Raw genomic sequence first — 15,052 nt, 5'->3', positions numbered from 1 at the left:
CAACTGAAATTAATAATATGTGATATTTAATTATACATTACAATAATGTTATATATATATAAAAGTTAAAATAACTCTCATTTTTGGGAGTTATTAAACATTAAATAATGAGGGAGTTATCTCTGATAGCTCTCAAAAAGAGCTATTATTTCTACCTTAATTCAGGCTCGTTATCGGTTTTTACGTGTTTATTTTCCTATTTTTTAAGTATCGAGCAATCAAGAGGTAAGATGGACGATTTGTGAAGAACGGGGTTAATTAGAAGTAATTTGGAGTTGATTTGAGCATCCGGGCTTCAAAGGAGTTGAAATTACCAAAATACCATCAAATTTCACCAAGTATAATCGACCATCAAGTAATCGAGTAAAACAGCATCGAGTATAATCAAGTATAATCAACCATTAAGTAAATTTTCATTGAGTATAATCAGCCATAAAGTATCATCGTGTAAAAGGTTATCGAGTATAATCGTGTAAAATGCTATCGAGTAAACGAGCTTCGAGCATCGAGTAAAGGAGCATCGTGCATTGAGTATCAAGTTTTTGATAGAATGCTCAGCGTTGCAACGTTTTTCCTTGACGCTCGTGGCCTTTCCTGTCAAGCGTTGCAACGCTGTGATCATTATATAAATATCTCCCTTTGCTTTAGGTCAGACGAAGACGCTCACCTTTGGCCTCCAGCCAAATTTCCCCTCTCTTTTCTCAACCACTTTGTATTATGGGTCTTCCTTTAGTAGTTAGTCGAGTAATGTCGGATTGTAGCCTCTCCATTTTCATGGGAAGGTAAGATTTTGGTTTCTTAGCTTAGGGATTCGAGGGATCTTGATATAATTTCTTGACATTTCGATTTATTGATGTATACAAACTTGTCTATGGATTTTAATCCGAATTTACATTTATGAATTGCATGATTTTAATTGTTGATTGAAGCCCAATAATTTTGTTGTGTGATTCTAATGCTTTGTGATTAACTTGTAATATTTGACACATATTTATAAGTTAATCCTAATGGAAGAAATAGGTTTGTTAGGAAAAAAGGACTACTTCTATCAACATAGAGAAAAATAATAATGATTGTTTAATTAGACGTTGGAAGTTAAATACTCATCTTAGCATAATCCCTAGAACTTAATGCGATTTGTTAATTTGTATGGATTGGACTCATTTTTTGTGTATTTTGATTAATTAAATAATCAGGACCATTGGTTGGGATTCCAATCAATTAGGCTAAGCGTAAACAAGAAGTTTAAGTCATAAATTGGTTCAATGATCTAAATTATATTGGGTGAATAAGATATCTCGATTAATTGTGCTTCTTTCTTTACTTTTCTTGCACTTTATTTTATGCAATTTCAATTATCTATCCTCACCAAACCACCCCCCCCCCCCTTCCCACCCCAATTATCTCTTTAATTGAAAACAAGCTTCGATGAACTAATCTTCCGCGCTTCCCTGAGGTTCGACCTGGACTTTCCACTTGTACTATCAGTTAGTATAAGTAGTTCGTCCAGTGATTTCTAAATATTATTTGTATAGGCGCAGGTTTACAGGCGATGGTAAACTCAACCTGACCAAATTGGTCTCATTGCCGAGGAGCCAACGAAATCCTTTATTTTTTAAACTTATAGTGTCTATCCTTTCTAATCGATTTTCTCTTTTGGTGCATGGCCCACACTCCCAAAGGTTCTAGATAGTTTTATTTTGTAGAGATTTCCAGGGAGGAGTGGAGAATCATAAGAGAGGAGACAGCAAGCTGCGCTCGATAGAGATATTCGTGTTGTGGACACATCCAGAGAAGAAGGCGTTCCTGAGAATTTTTCAGTAATGGCCGAACGAGAAAAGACTCTCAAGGAGCTTGTAACACCTGACTTTGCTCAGCAGTCGCTATACATTGCCTATCCTGAGGCGACAGAAAACTTTGAACTTAAATCTGGCTTAATTTACTTATTTCCTGCATTTTCTGGTCTACAGGGCGAGGATCCGCACAAACATTTGAAGGAATTCTATGTGGTGTGCAATGGAATGAGACCTAATGGGGTGACCCAAGAGCAGATAAACATGAAAGCATTCCCCTTTTCATTGAAGGGGGATGCCAAAGAGTGGCTCTACATTCTTCCACCAGAGAGCATCACGTCCTGAGAAGAATTGTAGAGGTTGTTCTTAGAGAAGTTTTTTCCAACATCCCAACCTGCTAGTATCAAAAAAGAAATTTAAAGCATCATGCAGTTTAATGGGGAGACCCTTCATGAGTATTGGGAACGATTCAAAAAGACCTATGTCAAGTTTCCCATCATCAGATCTCAGACTAGCTCTTGATCCAATACTTTTATAAGGGACTGATGTAGACCCAAAAAAGCAGCATAGATGCAGCTACAGAAGAAGCCTTAGTCAATAAAATCCCAACTGAGTCAATGAACCCGGTAGCTACTATGGCAGCAAATTCTCAACAGTTTGGAACCATAGCTGCAGTCAGTGCAAATCCATCAATGACGTAAGTGAACTTAAGAAAGAAATATATGACTTAGTTTCTGTTGTATAGTAGCTAGCAAAAGTTGAAGATTGGATAGCCCGCGACTGTTTTTCAAATGTCTCAAAGAATTGGCCATTTAGCGGATGTTTTCCCAAATGCTTTGCAAGGAGCAATGCTTAAGGTAAATGTCGTTGGAGGCTATAACTTCAATGGGCAAAGCAAAAGGCGGGACCCATTCAGTCAGGCTGACAATCCTGAGTGGAAAGACCACCCAAACTTGAATGGGAAGGGCAGAAGAAGTAGGCTCAGCCTAGTCATGGAGCTCCGTCTGGTTCAAGTATGTCCTTAGAAGATACGGCTAAAAGTCTTGCTGATAATCATTTTAAATTTCAGAGTGCCATTGATGCTTTAGGGACCCAAGTCTCTCAACCAGCCACCTCGATGAATAAATTGGAGAGACAATCTGGCAAACTCCCATCTCAACCAGAATCAAACCCTAGAGCAAATGTAAATGCAATGATGTTGATGAGTGGCAAGGAGTTGGAACCACCTGCTGAGTCAAAGGAGCCAGAATTGGAAAGCCCAGGAATTTCTTCTTCAAATTCAACCGTTTTACCACAAAAAACAAACATGGAGTATCTTCTCACCCTTATCCTCCTTTAGATGTGTATGTGTCTAAAGCGTCTTTTCTTTCCAGGCTTGCAAGGCCAAAAGAACCGATGGTTGACAAGGATAATGAGCTTTTGAAGATGTTTAGGAGGGTAGAGATAAATATTCCTCTCCTCGATGTCGTCAAGAAAATTCCTAAATACACCAAATTCCTTAAGGAGCTTTGCATAAGGAAGAGACAAGCCAAGGAAAAGGAGAGAATGGTGGTAAATCAATCTGTCTGCGATCCTTAAGAAAAACTTGCCTGAAAGACAAAAGGATCCAAGTATATTTTCTTTCCCTTGCATCATAGGAAAAAAGAAAATTGATATGGCCATGCTAGATTTGGGTGCGTCAATAAATGTTATGATTTATTCAATTTATCAAGAATTAAAGTTAAAAGACCTAATTTAAACTGGAACTGTGATTCAATTAGTTGATAGGTCTTTTATACATCCATTAGGAGTGATAGAGGATGTCCTAGATCAGGTCAATGAATTGCTTTTTCCTATTGATTTCTATGTTTTTAAGATGGAAGAGCCCACATCTATTTCATCTGCATCCATCTTGCTTGGCCAACGATTGATGTGGATGAGGGCGCTTTATCCGTAGAGTTCGATGGTGAGTTGGTTAAGTTTAATAATTTCGATGCTATGAAAACTTCTACCATAGGGCAAATACATTCTTTGTGCCAGATTGATGTGTTCGACTGTTTTGAGCAGGAGGTTATATGGGATGTCTATGACAATGATGAGGATCACTCAGGAGATTTGATCCCACTTGGAGAGCTTACCATCTTGTCTATGATTGAGCCAGTAGGTATGCCCTCATATTCTAATGATGAATCTTCTGACAAGGTGCTTCCTTCTATTTTGTAGGCACCTACATTGGAGATGAAGGAGTTTCCAGACCACCTAAAGTACGCCTATCTGGCGGAAGCTGAGACCTTGCCTATTATAATTTCAAAGAACCTGACTGAGGAACAAGAGAAGCAGTTGGTGGAGGTATTGCAAAAATAGAAGCTGGCCAGTGGATAGACATTAGCTGACATAAAAGGTATTAGCCCTGCTATGTGCATGCATCGACAGCCCCAACGACATCTAAGTCCTATCTTGGAGGAGTAGTAATGAAAGAGTTGTTCAAACTCTCGGATGCGGGTATTATCCATCTTATTCCTGATAGTGAGTGGGTTAGTCCTATTCATGTAGTGCCTAAGAAAACAGGTATTACTATGGTGAAAAATGATGAAGGTTGTCTAATTCCTGTTAGGGTTCAGAATGGGTGGAGGAAGTGTATAGATTTTAGAAAATTAAATGTTGTAACTAGAAAGGACTGTTAGATTGAGGAAGCAAGCAGCGAAAGTAAAATAGGATCATTAAGCATTCTAATTCATTAATTTTGCCTTCAAACTAAGCATGCTCATAAACTAGAAATAGAGTTTCAACACTAACCTTTGAAGTACCTTTGAATCAAGATCTCCAGCTGCAACCTCCTTGATTTCTACTCGTGAACCACCATAAGGACTTCTCTACTATCCTCTTGGTGCCTTGGATTGAGTTGTGGGAATCAAAATAAGCATGGATTAAGGGAATAAGGAGAGAAGGACTAGTTTATCGACTGGAAGAATAGTTCTTCAAACACTATTTCTCAGCAAAATTTCAACTGATGCATCTCTTCTCCCACTCAAAATTTCAGCTTTATATTGCATGACTTTCATGCAACTAACAGCCTTGCATGAATCACAACTCATGCTTGAATTAATTGAACTGAAGAAGAATGGAAAGTGAGTGAGCTACTGAAAAATGAAAGTGGAAAAAACCACTTTGCCATTTCCAATTTTCTTATTTTGAATTGATTTCCCAAAATCAAATAACATTTCCATTAAAAACATGAAATTTTATTAACTTTACAAAACTAATTAAATTATGAATTTTCTAATAAAATTAATAAATTAATTAATCTTACTAATTTAATATCAAATATTAAATTAATTCCTCACCAATCCCACTACCATGAATCTTTATTCATGAATTTAATATTTAAAACATATTTAAATATTAACCGATTCTCCAATTCTGTTTAATTCAAATATTAAACATGTAATTATATCACATATAATTACTAATTCCCTTAATTCTAATTTGAACATTTCAAATTAACTTATCACGCTACTCTAATGCTAATCCATTTGTGAGCTAGTAAGAGAACCTAATGGACCTACAGATCATGGGCTCCAATGATCCGAGATTAATTGGCTAAACTCTTTACATCGAATTAACCACTATTCGTTAACTACTGGGTCACTCCACTAAAGCCCGTAGTTGCACTCCCTTCACTGTAGATATATTGTGTCCACTCGATATAACCATGATTACGAAAGTTAACCCCTCACAGATTGTTCGTAATAACGGCTGCGTCAAAAGGTTGTTTTACCCCCGAGATTATCTTTTGTTCCTTAAGTCCCACTGATTCTCTAATGAACAATTAGATTGTGATCCGATCATTAAATTGAGTCCCTCTCGGGCCAATGAGAGGCTGGGATCCCTTGTTCAAGACCCGGAGTCTGTACTTAAGGGAACAACCTCTCTACTATCCCTGAAAGTGAGTAGGAGTGAATTCCATCTTGCACCCTATGTCCCACACTATCTACCCCGTCTTACCCCTTAAATAGGAGGCTTATTGAGTCGGCGCTGTTGAGCCAACCCTCACCTATGCAAATCTAAGGATAATTCCGAATAAACAGGAGTTTATAGTTAGCTCAGGATTCAAGATAAGTTACCTAGGTCATCATTGTGAAATAGTCAGTCCTAAACAGTAAAGAATGTTATAAAGTAAGAGTCACTTATTTCATGGTCCGATCTTGTGCAGACTCATTGCATAGGACGCCCCCACTCCTCATTTCATCACATGTACGAATTAGGATCACTTCGTTTGTAGAACTTTACAACTCTTTGTAATAACTACAGAGTGGGTCGTATCCAATAGTGTTACCAGGATAAGGCACCAAACTTTATTCATATACTATAGACCATTTTGACTATTTACTCGAACCTGGTCCATTTTTATGTCTCCACATAAAGTTCAAGTACTCATGTAATAATCATGGATCTTTTAGTTTATTGGATTTATTTCTAAAATGAAACAAGCAATTCATATATTCAATAACAACTTATTGAATTTTTAGAATAATTTTAATGTTTATAAACCACAAGTTTTAGGACATAAAACCCAACAAGGACCACTTCCCTATTCCCTTTATCGATCAAATGCTCGAAAGGTTAGCTGGTAAGCCTTTCTTCTGTTTCTTTGATGGGTTTTCGGGTTTCTATCAAATCTCGATTAACTAGAAGGACCAACAGAAGACAACCTTTATATGTCCCTATGGCACCTTTGCCTTCAGAAGAATGCCATATGGACTATGTAATGCTCCTGGTACCTTTCAGCATTGTATGATGTCCATATTTTCTAAGTTTATTGAAAAATGCATGAAGGTTTTTATGGATGACGTTACTGTGTATGGAGACTCATTTGCTGATTGTCTGTCTAATTTGTCTAGGTGCTAGAAAGATGCATTGAGTCTAAACTGGTTCTTAATTTTTAAAAATGTCATTTCATGGCCGCACGTGGCACTGTATTAGGACATATAGTATCTAAGCATGGCATAGAGGTAGACCCTGCCAATATTGATATTATTTCTAAGCTCCCTTACCCCACAAATGTGAGGGAGGTTCATTCGTTTCTTGGTCATGCAAGTTTCTATTGCAGGTTCATAAAACATTTTAGTAAGATTGCTCAGCTAGTGACCTCTCTTCTTCAAAAGGATGTGGCCTTTGATTTCTATGATGATTGCAGAAGAAGTTTTGATGTGCTAAAGAACGCCTTGTCGTGTACTCCGGTCATTTAGGCTTCTCGTTGGGATCTTCCCTTCGAGATTAGCGATGCAAGCGATTATGCTGTAGTCGCAGTGTTGGGGTAGAAGGTTGACAAGAAACATCACATCATATACTACGCTTCAAAGACCCTCAACCCGACTCAATGCAGCTACACAAAGGAGTTTTTAGCAGTTATTTTTGCTTTAGAAAAATTTCTCTCTTATATTATAGGATCTGAAGTTATTGTCTTTTCTAATCATGCAACTCTACGCTATCTAATCTCAAAGAAGGAGTCCAATCCCAAATTGCAGAGGTGGGTTCTTCTCCTCCAAGAGTTTAAACTAAGACTTCAAGACAGGAAGGGATGCGACACCTGAGCAGAATAGTAGCTGATGGAAGTTGTCTCAATTTAGATGGAGACTTCACTGACCACATTTTGATACAGGCAGACGATATTTCCATGACTCCTTGGTATGCTGATATTGTGAATTACTTGACCACTGGTAAGTTCCCTCATGGAATGAATAGACATGGGCAGGATAGAATCAAGGTATTATGTTTGGGAGGAACCTATTCTGTGAAAATTTTGTTTTGATCAGATAGTTAGGAGGTGTGCCTTTAATGATGAGTTCTTTTCTGTTCTAGAATTTTTTCATAAGCATGCATGTGGAGGACACTTCAATCCCAAAAGAACCACCAAAAATGTCTTAGATTCTTGTTTATATTGGGACACATTATTTATGGATGCATATTTTTTCTATAAAATGTGTGAACAATGTCAGAAATTTGGAGGTTTATCCCGTAGGAATGAGATGCTACAATTCCCTATCCTTTTCTGTGAAATATTTGATGTTTGGGGGATTGACTTTATGAGGCCCTTTCCTTCTTCTTGTGGGTATAAGTACATTTGATTTACATTGGACTATGTTTCCAAATGGGTGGAAGCAAAGACCACAATTACTGATGATGCTAAAGTGGTTGCAGGTTTCTTAAAGACTAACATTATATGCAGGTTTGGCTTCTTGAAAGCAAGCATAAACAATCAAGGATCACACTTTTGCAATCGGGTCATTGCTTCCTTGTTGAAGAAGTACAGTGTTCAATATCGTATTGCCACCCCATACCACCCTCAAACTAATGGGCAGGCGGAGGTGTCCAACAAGGAAGTAAAGACCATTTTGGAAAAGGTGGTCAACCCAGTAAGGAAGGATTGGAGCCTCCGACTTGATGACACTCTATGGGCTTATAAGACAGCCTTCAAGACTTCTAGTGGGATGTCTCCCTACTGGATGGTTTATGGAAAAACTTGCCATCTTCCAGTTGAAATCCAACATAAGGCATACTAGCCAGTCAAGAAGTGCAACTGGGACTTAAAGCTAGCTGGGGAGGCTAGACTTCTACAGCTTCAAGAGTTAAAAGAGCTCAGGTTAAAGTGTTTTGATAATTCTTTGATTTATAAGAAAATAGCGAAAAACTTTTATGACAAAATGATTGCACCTAATCAGTTTCAAGTAGGACAAAAGTAACTTATGTATAACTCTCAATTGAAATTTATGTCTGGTAAACACCGGTCCAAGTGGCTTGGAACATTTGGTGTTTCTCACGTTTGTCCTTATGGTGCAGTAAACATTGTTAATCTCGAGACTGGAAAGGTTATTAGAGTTAATGGGCACAGGTTGAAATTGAGCCATCACGATCGAGCAACCTACCATAAATATTTGTGCTACCTGAAGGCAGCTAGTATTTAAAATTATTTTGCTTTCTAGGGTTAGATTTCAATTCAATAATTGTTTGTTTTTATTGAGCCTAATTCTTTCTATTATTCTGGTTTGCTAGGATTTTTGGTAAGAAAAGAAGTTAAGCCGAGTGTCCTACATCCTTCCTTCACTCCATTGTCGTGGAAAGTATTCTGATCCCTCGTGCTTTATTTTGATCACATTAAGGACAATGTGTGTTTAAAAGTTTAAGGTGGGATGTTTTTATTTTATTTTTGGGCTGAATTTTTATTTTAATTTGATGATATTATTTGTGGTCCTTGAGCGCTACACTCGGACAATGCTTGCTTGATTTAGTTTGTCTTGTTGTTTTGTTCCTTACAATGACTAGTCTATGACGCACTCGTATGAATTGTTTCTACATTACAATAGGTTGGATGAAATGATTCATAATTTTCATAATGTTTATGAAAAATATTCTACTTAATTTTTTAGTACATCTTCAAGCCCTTTGCATATTTATCTTGACCCTGTATGCTTGCTTAGAATTGAATTATGAGACCATAAATTTGTTTGTCACTCCGATAGGCCTTGGTGATAGATATTAGTCCTTCCACGGTTCAATTTAGTAATTCATGCTTGAGATGTAGTCAATCGATATCACTGTCGCCTAGTAGTAAAAAAGAAAAAAAGGAAGAGAATTTTCATTTATGCATGTGTAGGGGTCTACTCCTCTTCTTCAAGGGTATGATTAACCCGAGGCGGCCATGCCACCCGTGGTTTCCTTCGAGATAAAGTATTCTAAGGGAATGAGTAAGCTTAGGCACTTTTGAAGGGAAATTGGCCTGTAGTTGGATGACTCGCATGACACCCATATGGGCAAGCCAAACGAAAGTCGGTTTCCTGGATTAAGTTTTCCCTTTGAGTAAAAAAAATAATAATAAATAAATAAACAAGAAAGAAAAGCATGCAGTAAGGGTGATGGATGATTAGATTTTGATCGATCCAATTTGATTTCATTACCACATTGAAATTAGGAAAACTAATCCTGGAACCTTCAAGCCAGTGTAGGGGGAAAACAAATGGAAGATTCATAAGGTCATTCCAGGCTCGTTCTTGTTCAAAAAAAATAACTTTGAGCTTGGACATGCATAACAAGTTTTAAAACGAATTTTCAAACCGTTGTTGAAAGATGGAATACTTTTTGATTACCTATTCGATTATGAAATTAATTCTAGTTGACTGTTGAGGCTTGAGTAAGGAACATTCTAGTTTGACAAACTGATTATTTTTTTGCATGATTGCTTGTTTTAACTTGCTCAAGGACGATCAAGAATTAAGTTTGGGGTGTTTGATAGCATTGGAAATGTGCTATCTTCTTCCGCTTAACTCAGGGTTGTTGTCAACTCGGGGATCGATGTCGTTACTTCGACTCCAAACCAAAACAAAAGAAAATTTATAAAATCGCCAAACTACTCCTATCACTATTAAAATGTAGGAACAGCGGCAAGTGTGGGGTCGAACCACAGAGAAGCGAAGAATTAATTACTTTTTGGGTTAGATTTGACCGTGGAAAAACAGTAAAAACTAGGTTTGGTTTTTGGTTTTTAAATTGAAAATTGCAAGTAAAAGTAAAGTGCAATGGATATATGAAACGGTAGTGGATTCGGGTAGTTCTTCAATCAAATAACCATTCAATGTAATTTAAATCATTGTTTTCTGCAAAAATATTATGTATTCGAATTATGAATACATAGCTACCCAATCGATGTGGATTAACTAATCTCTACAAAGGCCGACAATCAATTAGTCCGAACCAATTGATAACGGGCAGAAATGCACGTTATTACAATTCTAAGTTACTAAACGATGCAGGTTTGCATTGATAAAATATATAAGATTGCGTCCAAAAAGCATTAAGTTTGTAACATTGTGGTCGCATGCGATCATTGCATAAAAATAGTTAACTTTTGTATTTTTGTGCAGAATATGTGTTAACGCAAAGCATAAAATGTGATCACAAGAAAGCAATGGTCAAGCGCAGTGTTACCGCAAGGCTTTGCGGTGATTTGTGCTCGCAAACATTGGCTCAAGAAGGATTGCCGCATAGAGCCGCTGCAACTTGATGGGCGCATTTGGGTGAAAAGCATAATAAATCACGATGGGACAGAAAGCTAATGACAGTCGAGTCCAAATTAAGTTGGCAAGCCGCTAACGAACTACTGTAACAAGTACACTCAAATTTTCGGTGACAAATATTCGGTACATCAGACAGAGAATTAATGTCATACCATCAGTGCAATCATAAGAAAGAAGACGCCTTTCACCCCGAAGCTCTATAAATACCGAGGGCAACCTTCAGTAAAGGAGTTCGGATAGTTGGAGAATTTTTCTTTAGATAGAATAGCCTTGTTCACAGTTTTCGTTTTTACTTAGAAGGCAGAAGCGAGAGAAGCGAGATTGTGCCGAAAGATCGTTCCGGTGAACTTGGAAGAGTGTCGGGAGAGTCAGATTAGAAACGCATAATCAAGATATATAAGCTTAGGAATAAGCACTGTCTGCTATTAACGCATCGCATGCATCCTAGAGATAGGTTATGATTGTATGCGGTCACCTTGTCGTTGTGTGCATCTTGCATCATCGCATAGGAAAAAAGTAAAGACTTAGGAATTAGTTCTATGGACATTATCACATTCATCACATACTTCCTAGAACTAGGAGCACGACATTTGCATTGGAAAATAATTTGCTATCGCATTAATGTAGCATGATCACATAGTTTGACGCATTCCTGGGAAAGCTAACTAAAGACCTTTTCAACCCGTTCCTTTGCATACTCAGTGTATCTACCACATAATCGATCTTTTCTTAAATCCGTCACATACTTTTATACCACAAAAAACAAACGAAAAACAACTCTTTGATTGATTGGTCACCACAAAGTCTTCTTACAAATTATCACCGCATACCGTTTTCCCTAGTCCCTGAGTTCGACCTTGGACTTACCAAGAAACTCAATGGGATTTATACTTGGATTCCACTAAGAACACTTGTTGCTCAATGCATTTCCATCACCGCATTTCATTCCATTATATCATCACATAAAACAACGCATCAAGTTTTTGGCACCGTTGCCAGGGACTTCGAAAATTCACTGTGCTAACGGTAATTTTCTAATTTCTTTGCAGCTCTTAATCTCTGGCGAATTACGACTCGAAAATTGAGAGCACGTTCCGACGAAGACTAAGAAACAACTGCCAACAACAACAACCAAATAAAAACAAGATGGCGGAGCAGCCTGGAAATGGAGCACCAAACGAAAACAATGTCATGGCGGATCTAATCCTACTGGCAAATGATCGCAATAGGCCCATTCGGGACAATGCATTGCCAAAGCTCTATGATTTCTCTCCAGGAATAACGAGGCCTGCCCTTGATGAATCCCGATTTGAAATGAGACCGGTGATGCTGCAGATGATCCAGACTGCAAGACAGTTTGGAGGAAGGCATGGCGAGGACCCGCACGCCCACCTCTGGAGCTTCTTAGAAATCTACAACACTTTTGTGTTCCCGAATATCTCTACCGAAGATGTTCGACTAACTCTGTTTCCATTTTCTTTATTTGATCAGGTGCGAAAATGGGCGTATTCTCTCGAACCGGGGGAGATCACTTCATGAGAACAAGTGGTAAAGAAGTTTATGAAGAAATATTTCCCACCAACTGAGAATGCCAAGAGGAGGAAATTAATAATGAATTTTGAACAAGAAACTGACGAATCGTTCAACGATACTTGGGTGAGGTTTAAGAGGCTGATAAGAGAATGTTCACATAACGGCTTATCAGATTGCTTGCAGATGAAGATTTTTTATCAAGGACTGAACCCTGCTTCACAGACCACTGCCAATGCGGCAGCAACTGGTGGTCTGCTTGCCAAAACATATGAGGAGGCCAAAAATATACTTGGTCGCATTTTCAAAAATCACGAGGGCTGGTGAGAAAGCGATCAAAGATTAAAAATTAAAGATAGTAACACGAACAACAAGGCCATCACATCCCTTCAGAATCAAATGACTACGATGATGAGTTTCATACAAGGCATCGCAATTAATAGCACGGGAACGAAAAAAGGGCAAGTCAACGCAATTACCCAAATGACCGCAAGTTGTGTCATCTGTGGAGATGCTCATCCGATGGAAGAATGCCCGGGAAATCCGCAATCAGTATGTTTCATAAAGAATAATCTGTACTCCGATACATACAACCCCGGGTGAAGAAACCACCCAAATTTTGTATGGAAAAATCAACAACAAATCTTTCAACCAGTGGCGCAAAAAGAAGGACCACCCGGATTTTTCCCGCGAACCAATGGTCCTACGCATAACCAAGCCAGCAGCTCGCAGACACCGCAAACTTCATCCTTAGAGAGCTTGTTGAAGCAGTACATTGAGAAGAACGAATCAATGCTTCAAAATCAAGCAACGTCTATTCAAAATCTTGAAATTCAGTTGGGACAAATTGCGGGCAAGCTAAAAAATAGACCCTAAGGAGCATTGTCGAGCTCAACTGAGCTTCCTCGCAACGCTAGGGGTACTGGAAAGGAACAATGCTTAGCAGTCTCCTTGCTAAACGACAAAATGACTGCGGAAGTAGGGGAGAAACCCATCACGACCAACTCGAATGCGGTGACAACCGAAGACCCGTTGACTTATAATTCGGAAAAGCCCGAGAAGATGAACCTTAAAGTTGCATTCACCCTCAAACATTTAGAACATGAGGCAGAAGAAGTCCAACTACCACCAGTCCCGTTAAGAGTGAAAGAGAAACAAAATGATGAAGAAAAGATCCTGACAGTGGCAGTAACGACAAATGCTATGATCCCACAAAAAATGTGCGACCCAGGAATCTTCACGATACCATGCTCCATTGGAGGGGTGTACAGTGGCCAAGCACTATGCGATCTTAGGGCGAGTATAAACGTAATGCTGCTATCAATCTTAAAACGATTGAATATGGGCAAACTCACGCCCACGACGGAGACTCTTTTGCTTGCGGACAGATCCCAAATACATCTTGTAGAAGAGTTGAAAGATGCCGCAATCTCAATTGATAAATTCATCTTGCCGGTAGACTTCATCATTTTCGATTATAAAGCGGACAAAGATGCGTCCATCATATTGGGGCGACGACTCCTCTCAGTCGGTCGCGCTCAAATTGGTGTGCGCAAGGGGGAGATTGTGATGAACATTAATAGGGAAAAGCTCCGGATTAAGGTAGTCAGGATTTCAGAGGTCAGAGAAAAAAAGAAAAATCCGCCATGGACATAAAAAGTCCAGCTTGCACCGCAAAATCAGCAGTCCCTCAGTCATTATGCGATTCAACCTCATCAGGGACGCAAACCTTTTGAATATCCTTTTTCTACTTCAATACTTCATGAACTTTCATCACCTTGTTATTACTTGTTATCGCATATTTACGTCTTTTCTTATGTACAAAAAAAAAGAAAAAAAAAACGATCATGTTGAACGATTGCGGTAAGCGATTTTGTTAACTCTGTTTTTAATATTATTGGACCCTCTCAATATTTTTCTTGCAACGATCGAGGTGAACGATTGCGGAGGCATTACAGGAAGACATAATTACTTAATATTGTCATCGCAATCCAAAGAAAGTCGATCACCGCAAAGTAGGATGCGTCAACAAATAATGCGGGCGACAGCGCAAATTTGGGGGTTGTATTCTTTCTTGACTTTATTCCAAATTCTGCACTATCGCATCGCATTTTAATTTTGAAAATTTTATCACCGCATCCTCTTTGGTTACCACAATCATTTAACTTTGATAAATTTAGTAAATCGTCGCATGCTTTCTCTTTGCCAAGTATGATTTCAATGATGAAACACATGCTTCTATTTTTTTCATGTACACTAGAGTAAACTTAATTTTAGGACAGTTACCTCATCAAATATTTCTAAAAGTTAGTGGTCTGCTAGTTTTCTTTCAAACTGACCCTTTACCAAACTTTCTAAGAACATCGAATGACTTTTTTCAATCTTTTGGCAATGAGGACATTGCCGCATTTTAAATTTGGGGATGAGGTATTTATTTTCGACCTTGCTATTTTGAGCTCTACAAAAAAAAACAATCATCATACGTTGCGATCGAATCCTACTTATAGTTGGATGTCCGCATGACATACGTGGGGGCAAGCCAAAACGAAGGTAGGAATCGTGATCAACGCATAAAAAAATGACCGCAACTCTACTGTCGAATGGTTATGAGTTTAGTCTGAGAAATAGCACCCTACTTGTAGTTGGATGTCCACATGACACACTTGGGGGCAAGCCAAA

General features: G+C 38.4%; 1 protein-coding gene across 1 annotated transcript; it reads left to right on the top strand.

Annotated features, from left to right (window-relative positions):
* Positions 1 to 2,428: 2,428 nt before the first annotated feature.
* LOC120080991 lies at positions 2,429 to 8,335 on the top strand. The gene is made up of 10 exons (XM_039035674.1): positions 2,429 to 2,490; positions 2,596 to 2,806; positions 2,863 to 3,104; positions 3,167 to 3,344; positions 3,840 to 3,932; positions 3,996 to 4,121; positions 6,609 to 6,673; positions 6,883 to 7,012; positions 7,435 to 7,492; positions 7,935 to 8,335. The coding sequence occupies exons 1-10, from the start codon at positions 2,429 to 2,431 to the stop codon at positions 8,333 to 8,335; spliced, it is 1,566 nt and encodes a 521-aa protein (XP_038891602.1).
* The last annotated feature ends 6,717 nt before the right edge of the window (positions 8,336 to 15,052 follow it).

Source organism: Benincasa hispida, chromosome 7, assembly GCF_009727055.1.
Source record: "Benincasa hispida cultivar B227 chromosome 7, ASM972705v1, whole genome shotgun sequence".
NCBI lineage: Eukaryota > Viridiplantae > Streptophyta > Magnoliopsida > Cucurbitales > Cucurbitaceae > Benincasa > Benincasa hispida.
Note: the sequence above shows the minus strand (reverse complement) of the source record. Positions and strands in the feature narration are given on the sequence as shown.

Bases quoted from the DNA above. Each gene is read 5' to 3' on its own strand.
- LOC120080991 (XM_039035674.1), top strand. From the start codon at position 2,429: ATGGCAGCAAATTCTCAACAGTTTGGAACCATAGCTGCAGTCAGTGCA. The intron at 3,345-3,839 runs GTAAATCAATCT...TGTTTTGAGCAG, and splicing joins AGGAAAAGGAGAGAATGGTG to GAGGTTATATGGGATGTCTA. The intron at 7,493-7,934 runs GTAAGTTCCCTC...AATGGGTGGAAG, and splicing joins TGTGAATTACTTGACCACTG to CAAAGACCACAATTACTGAT.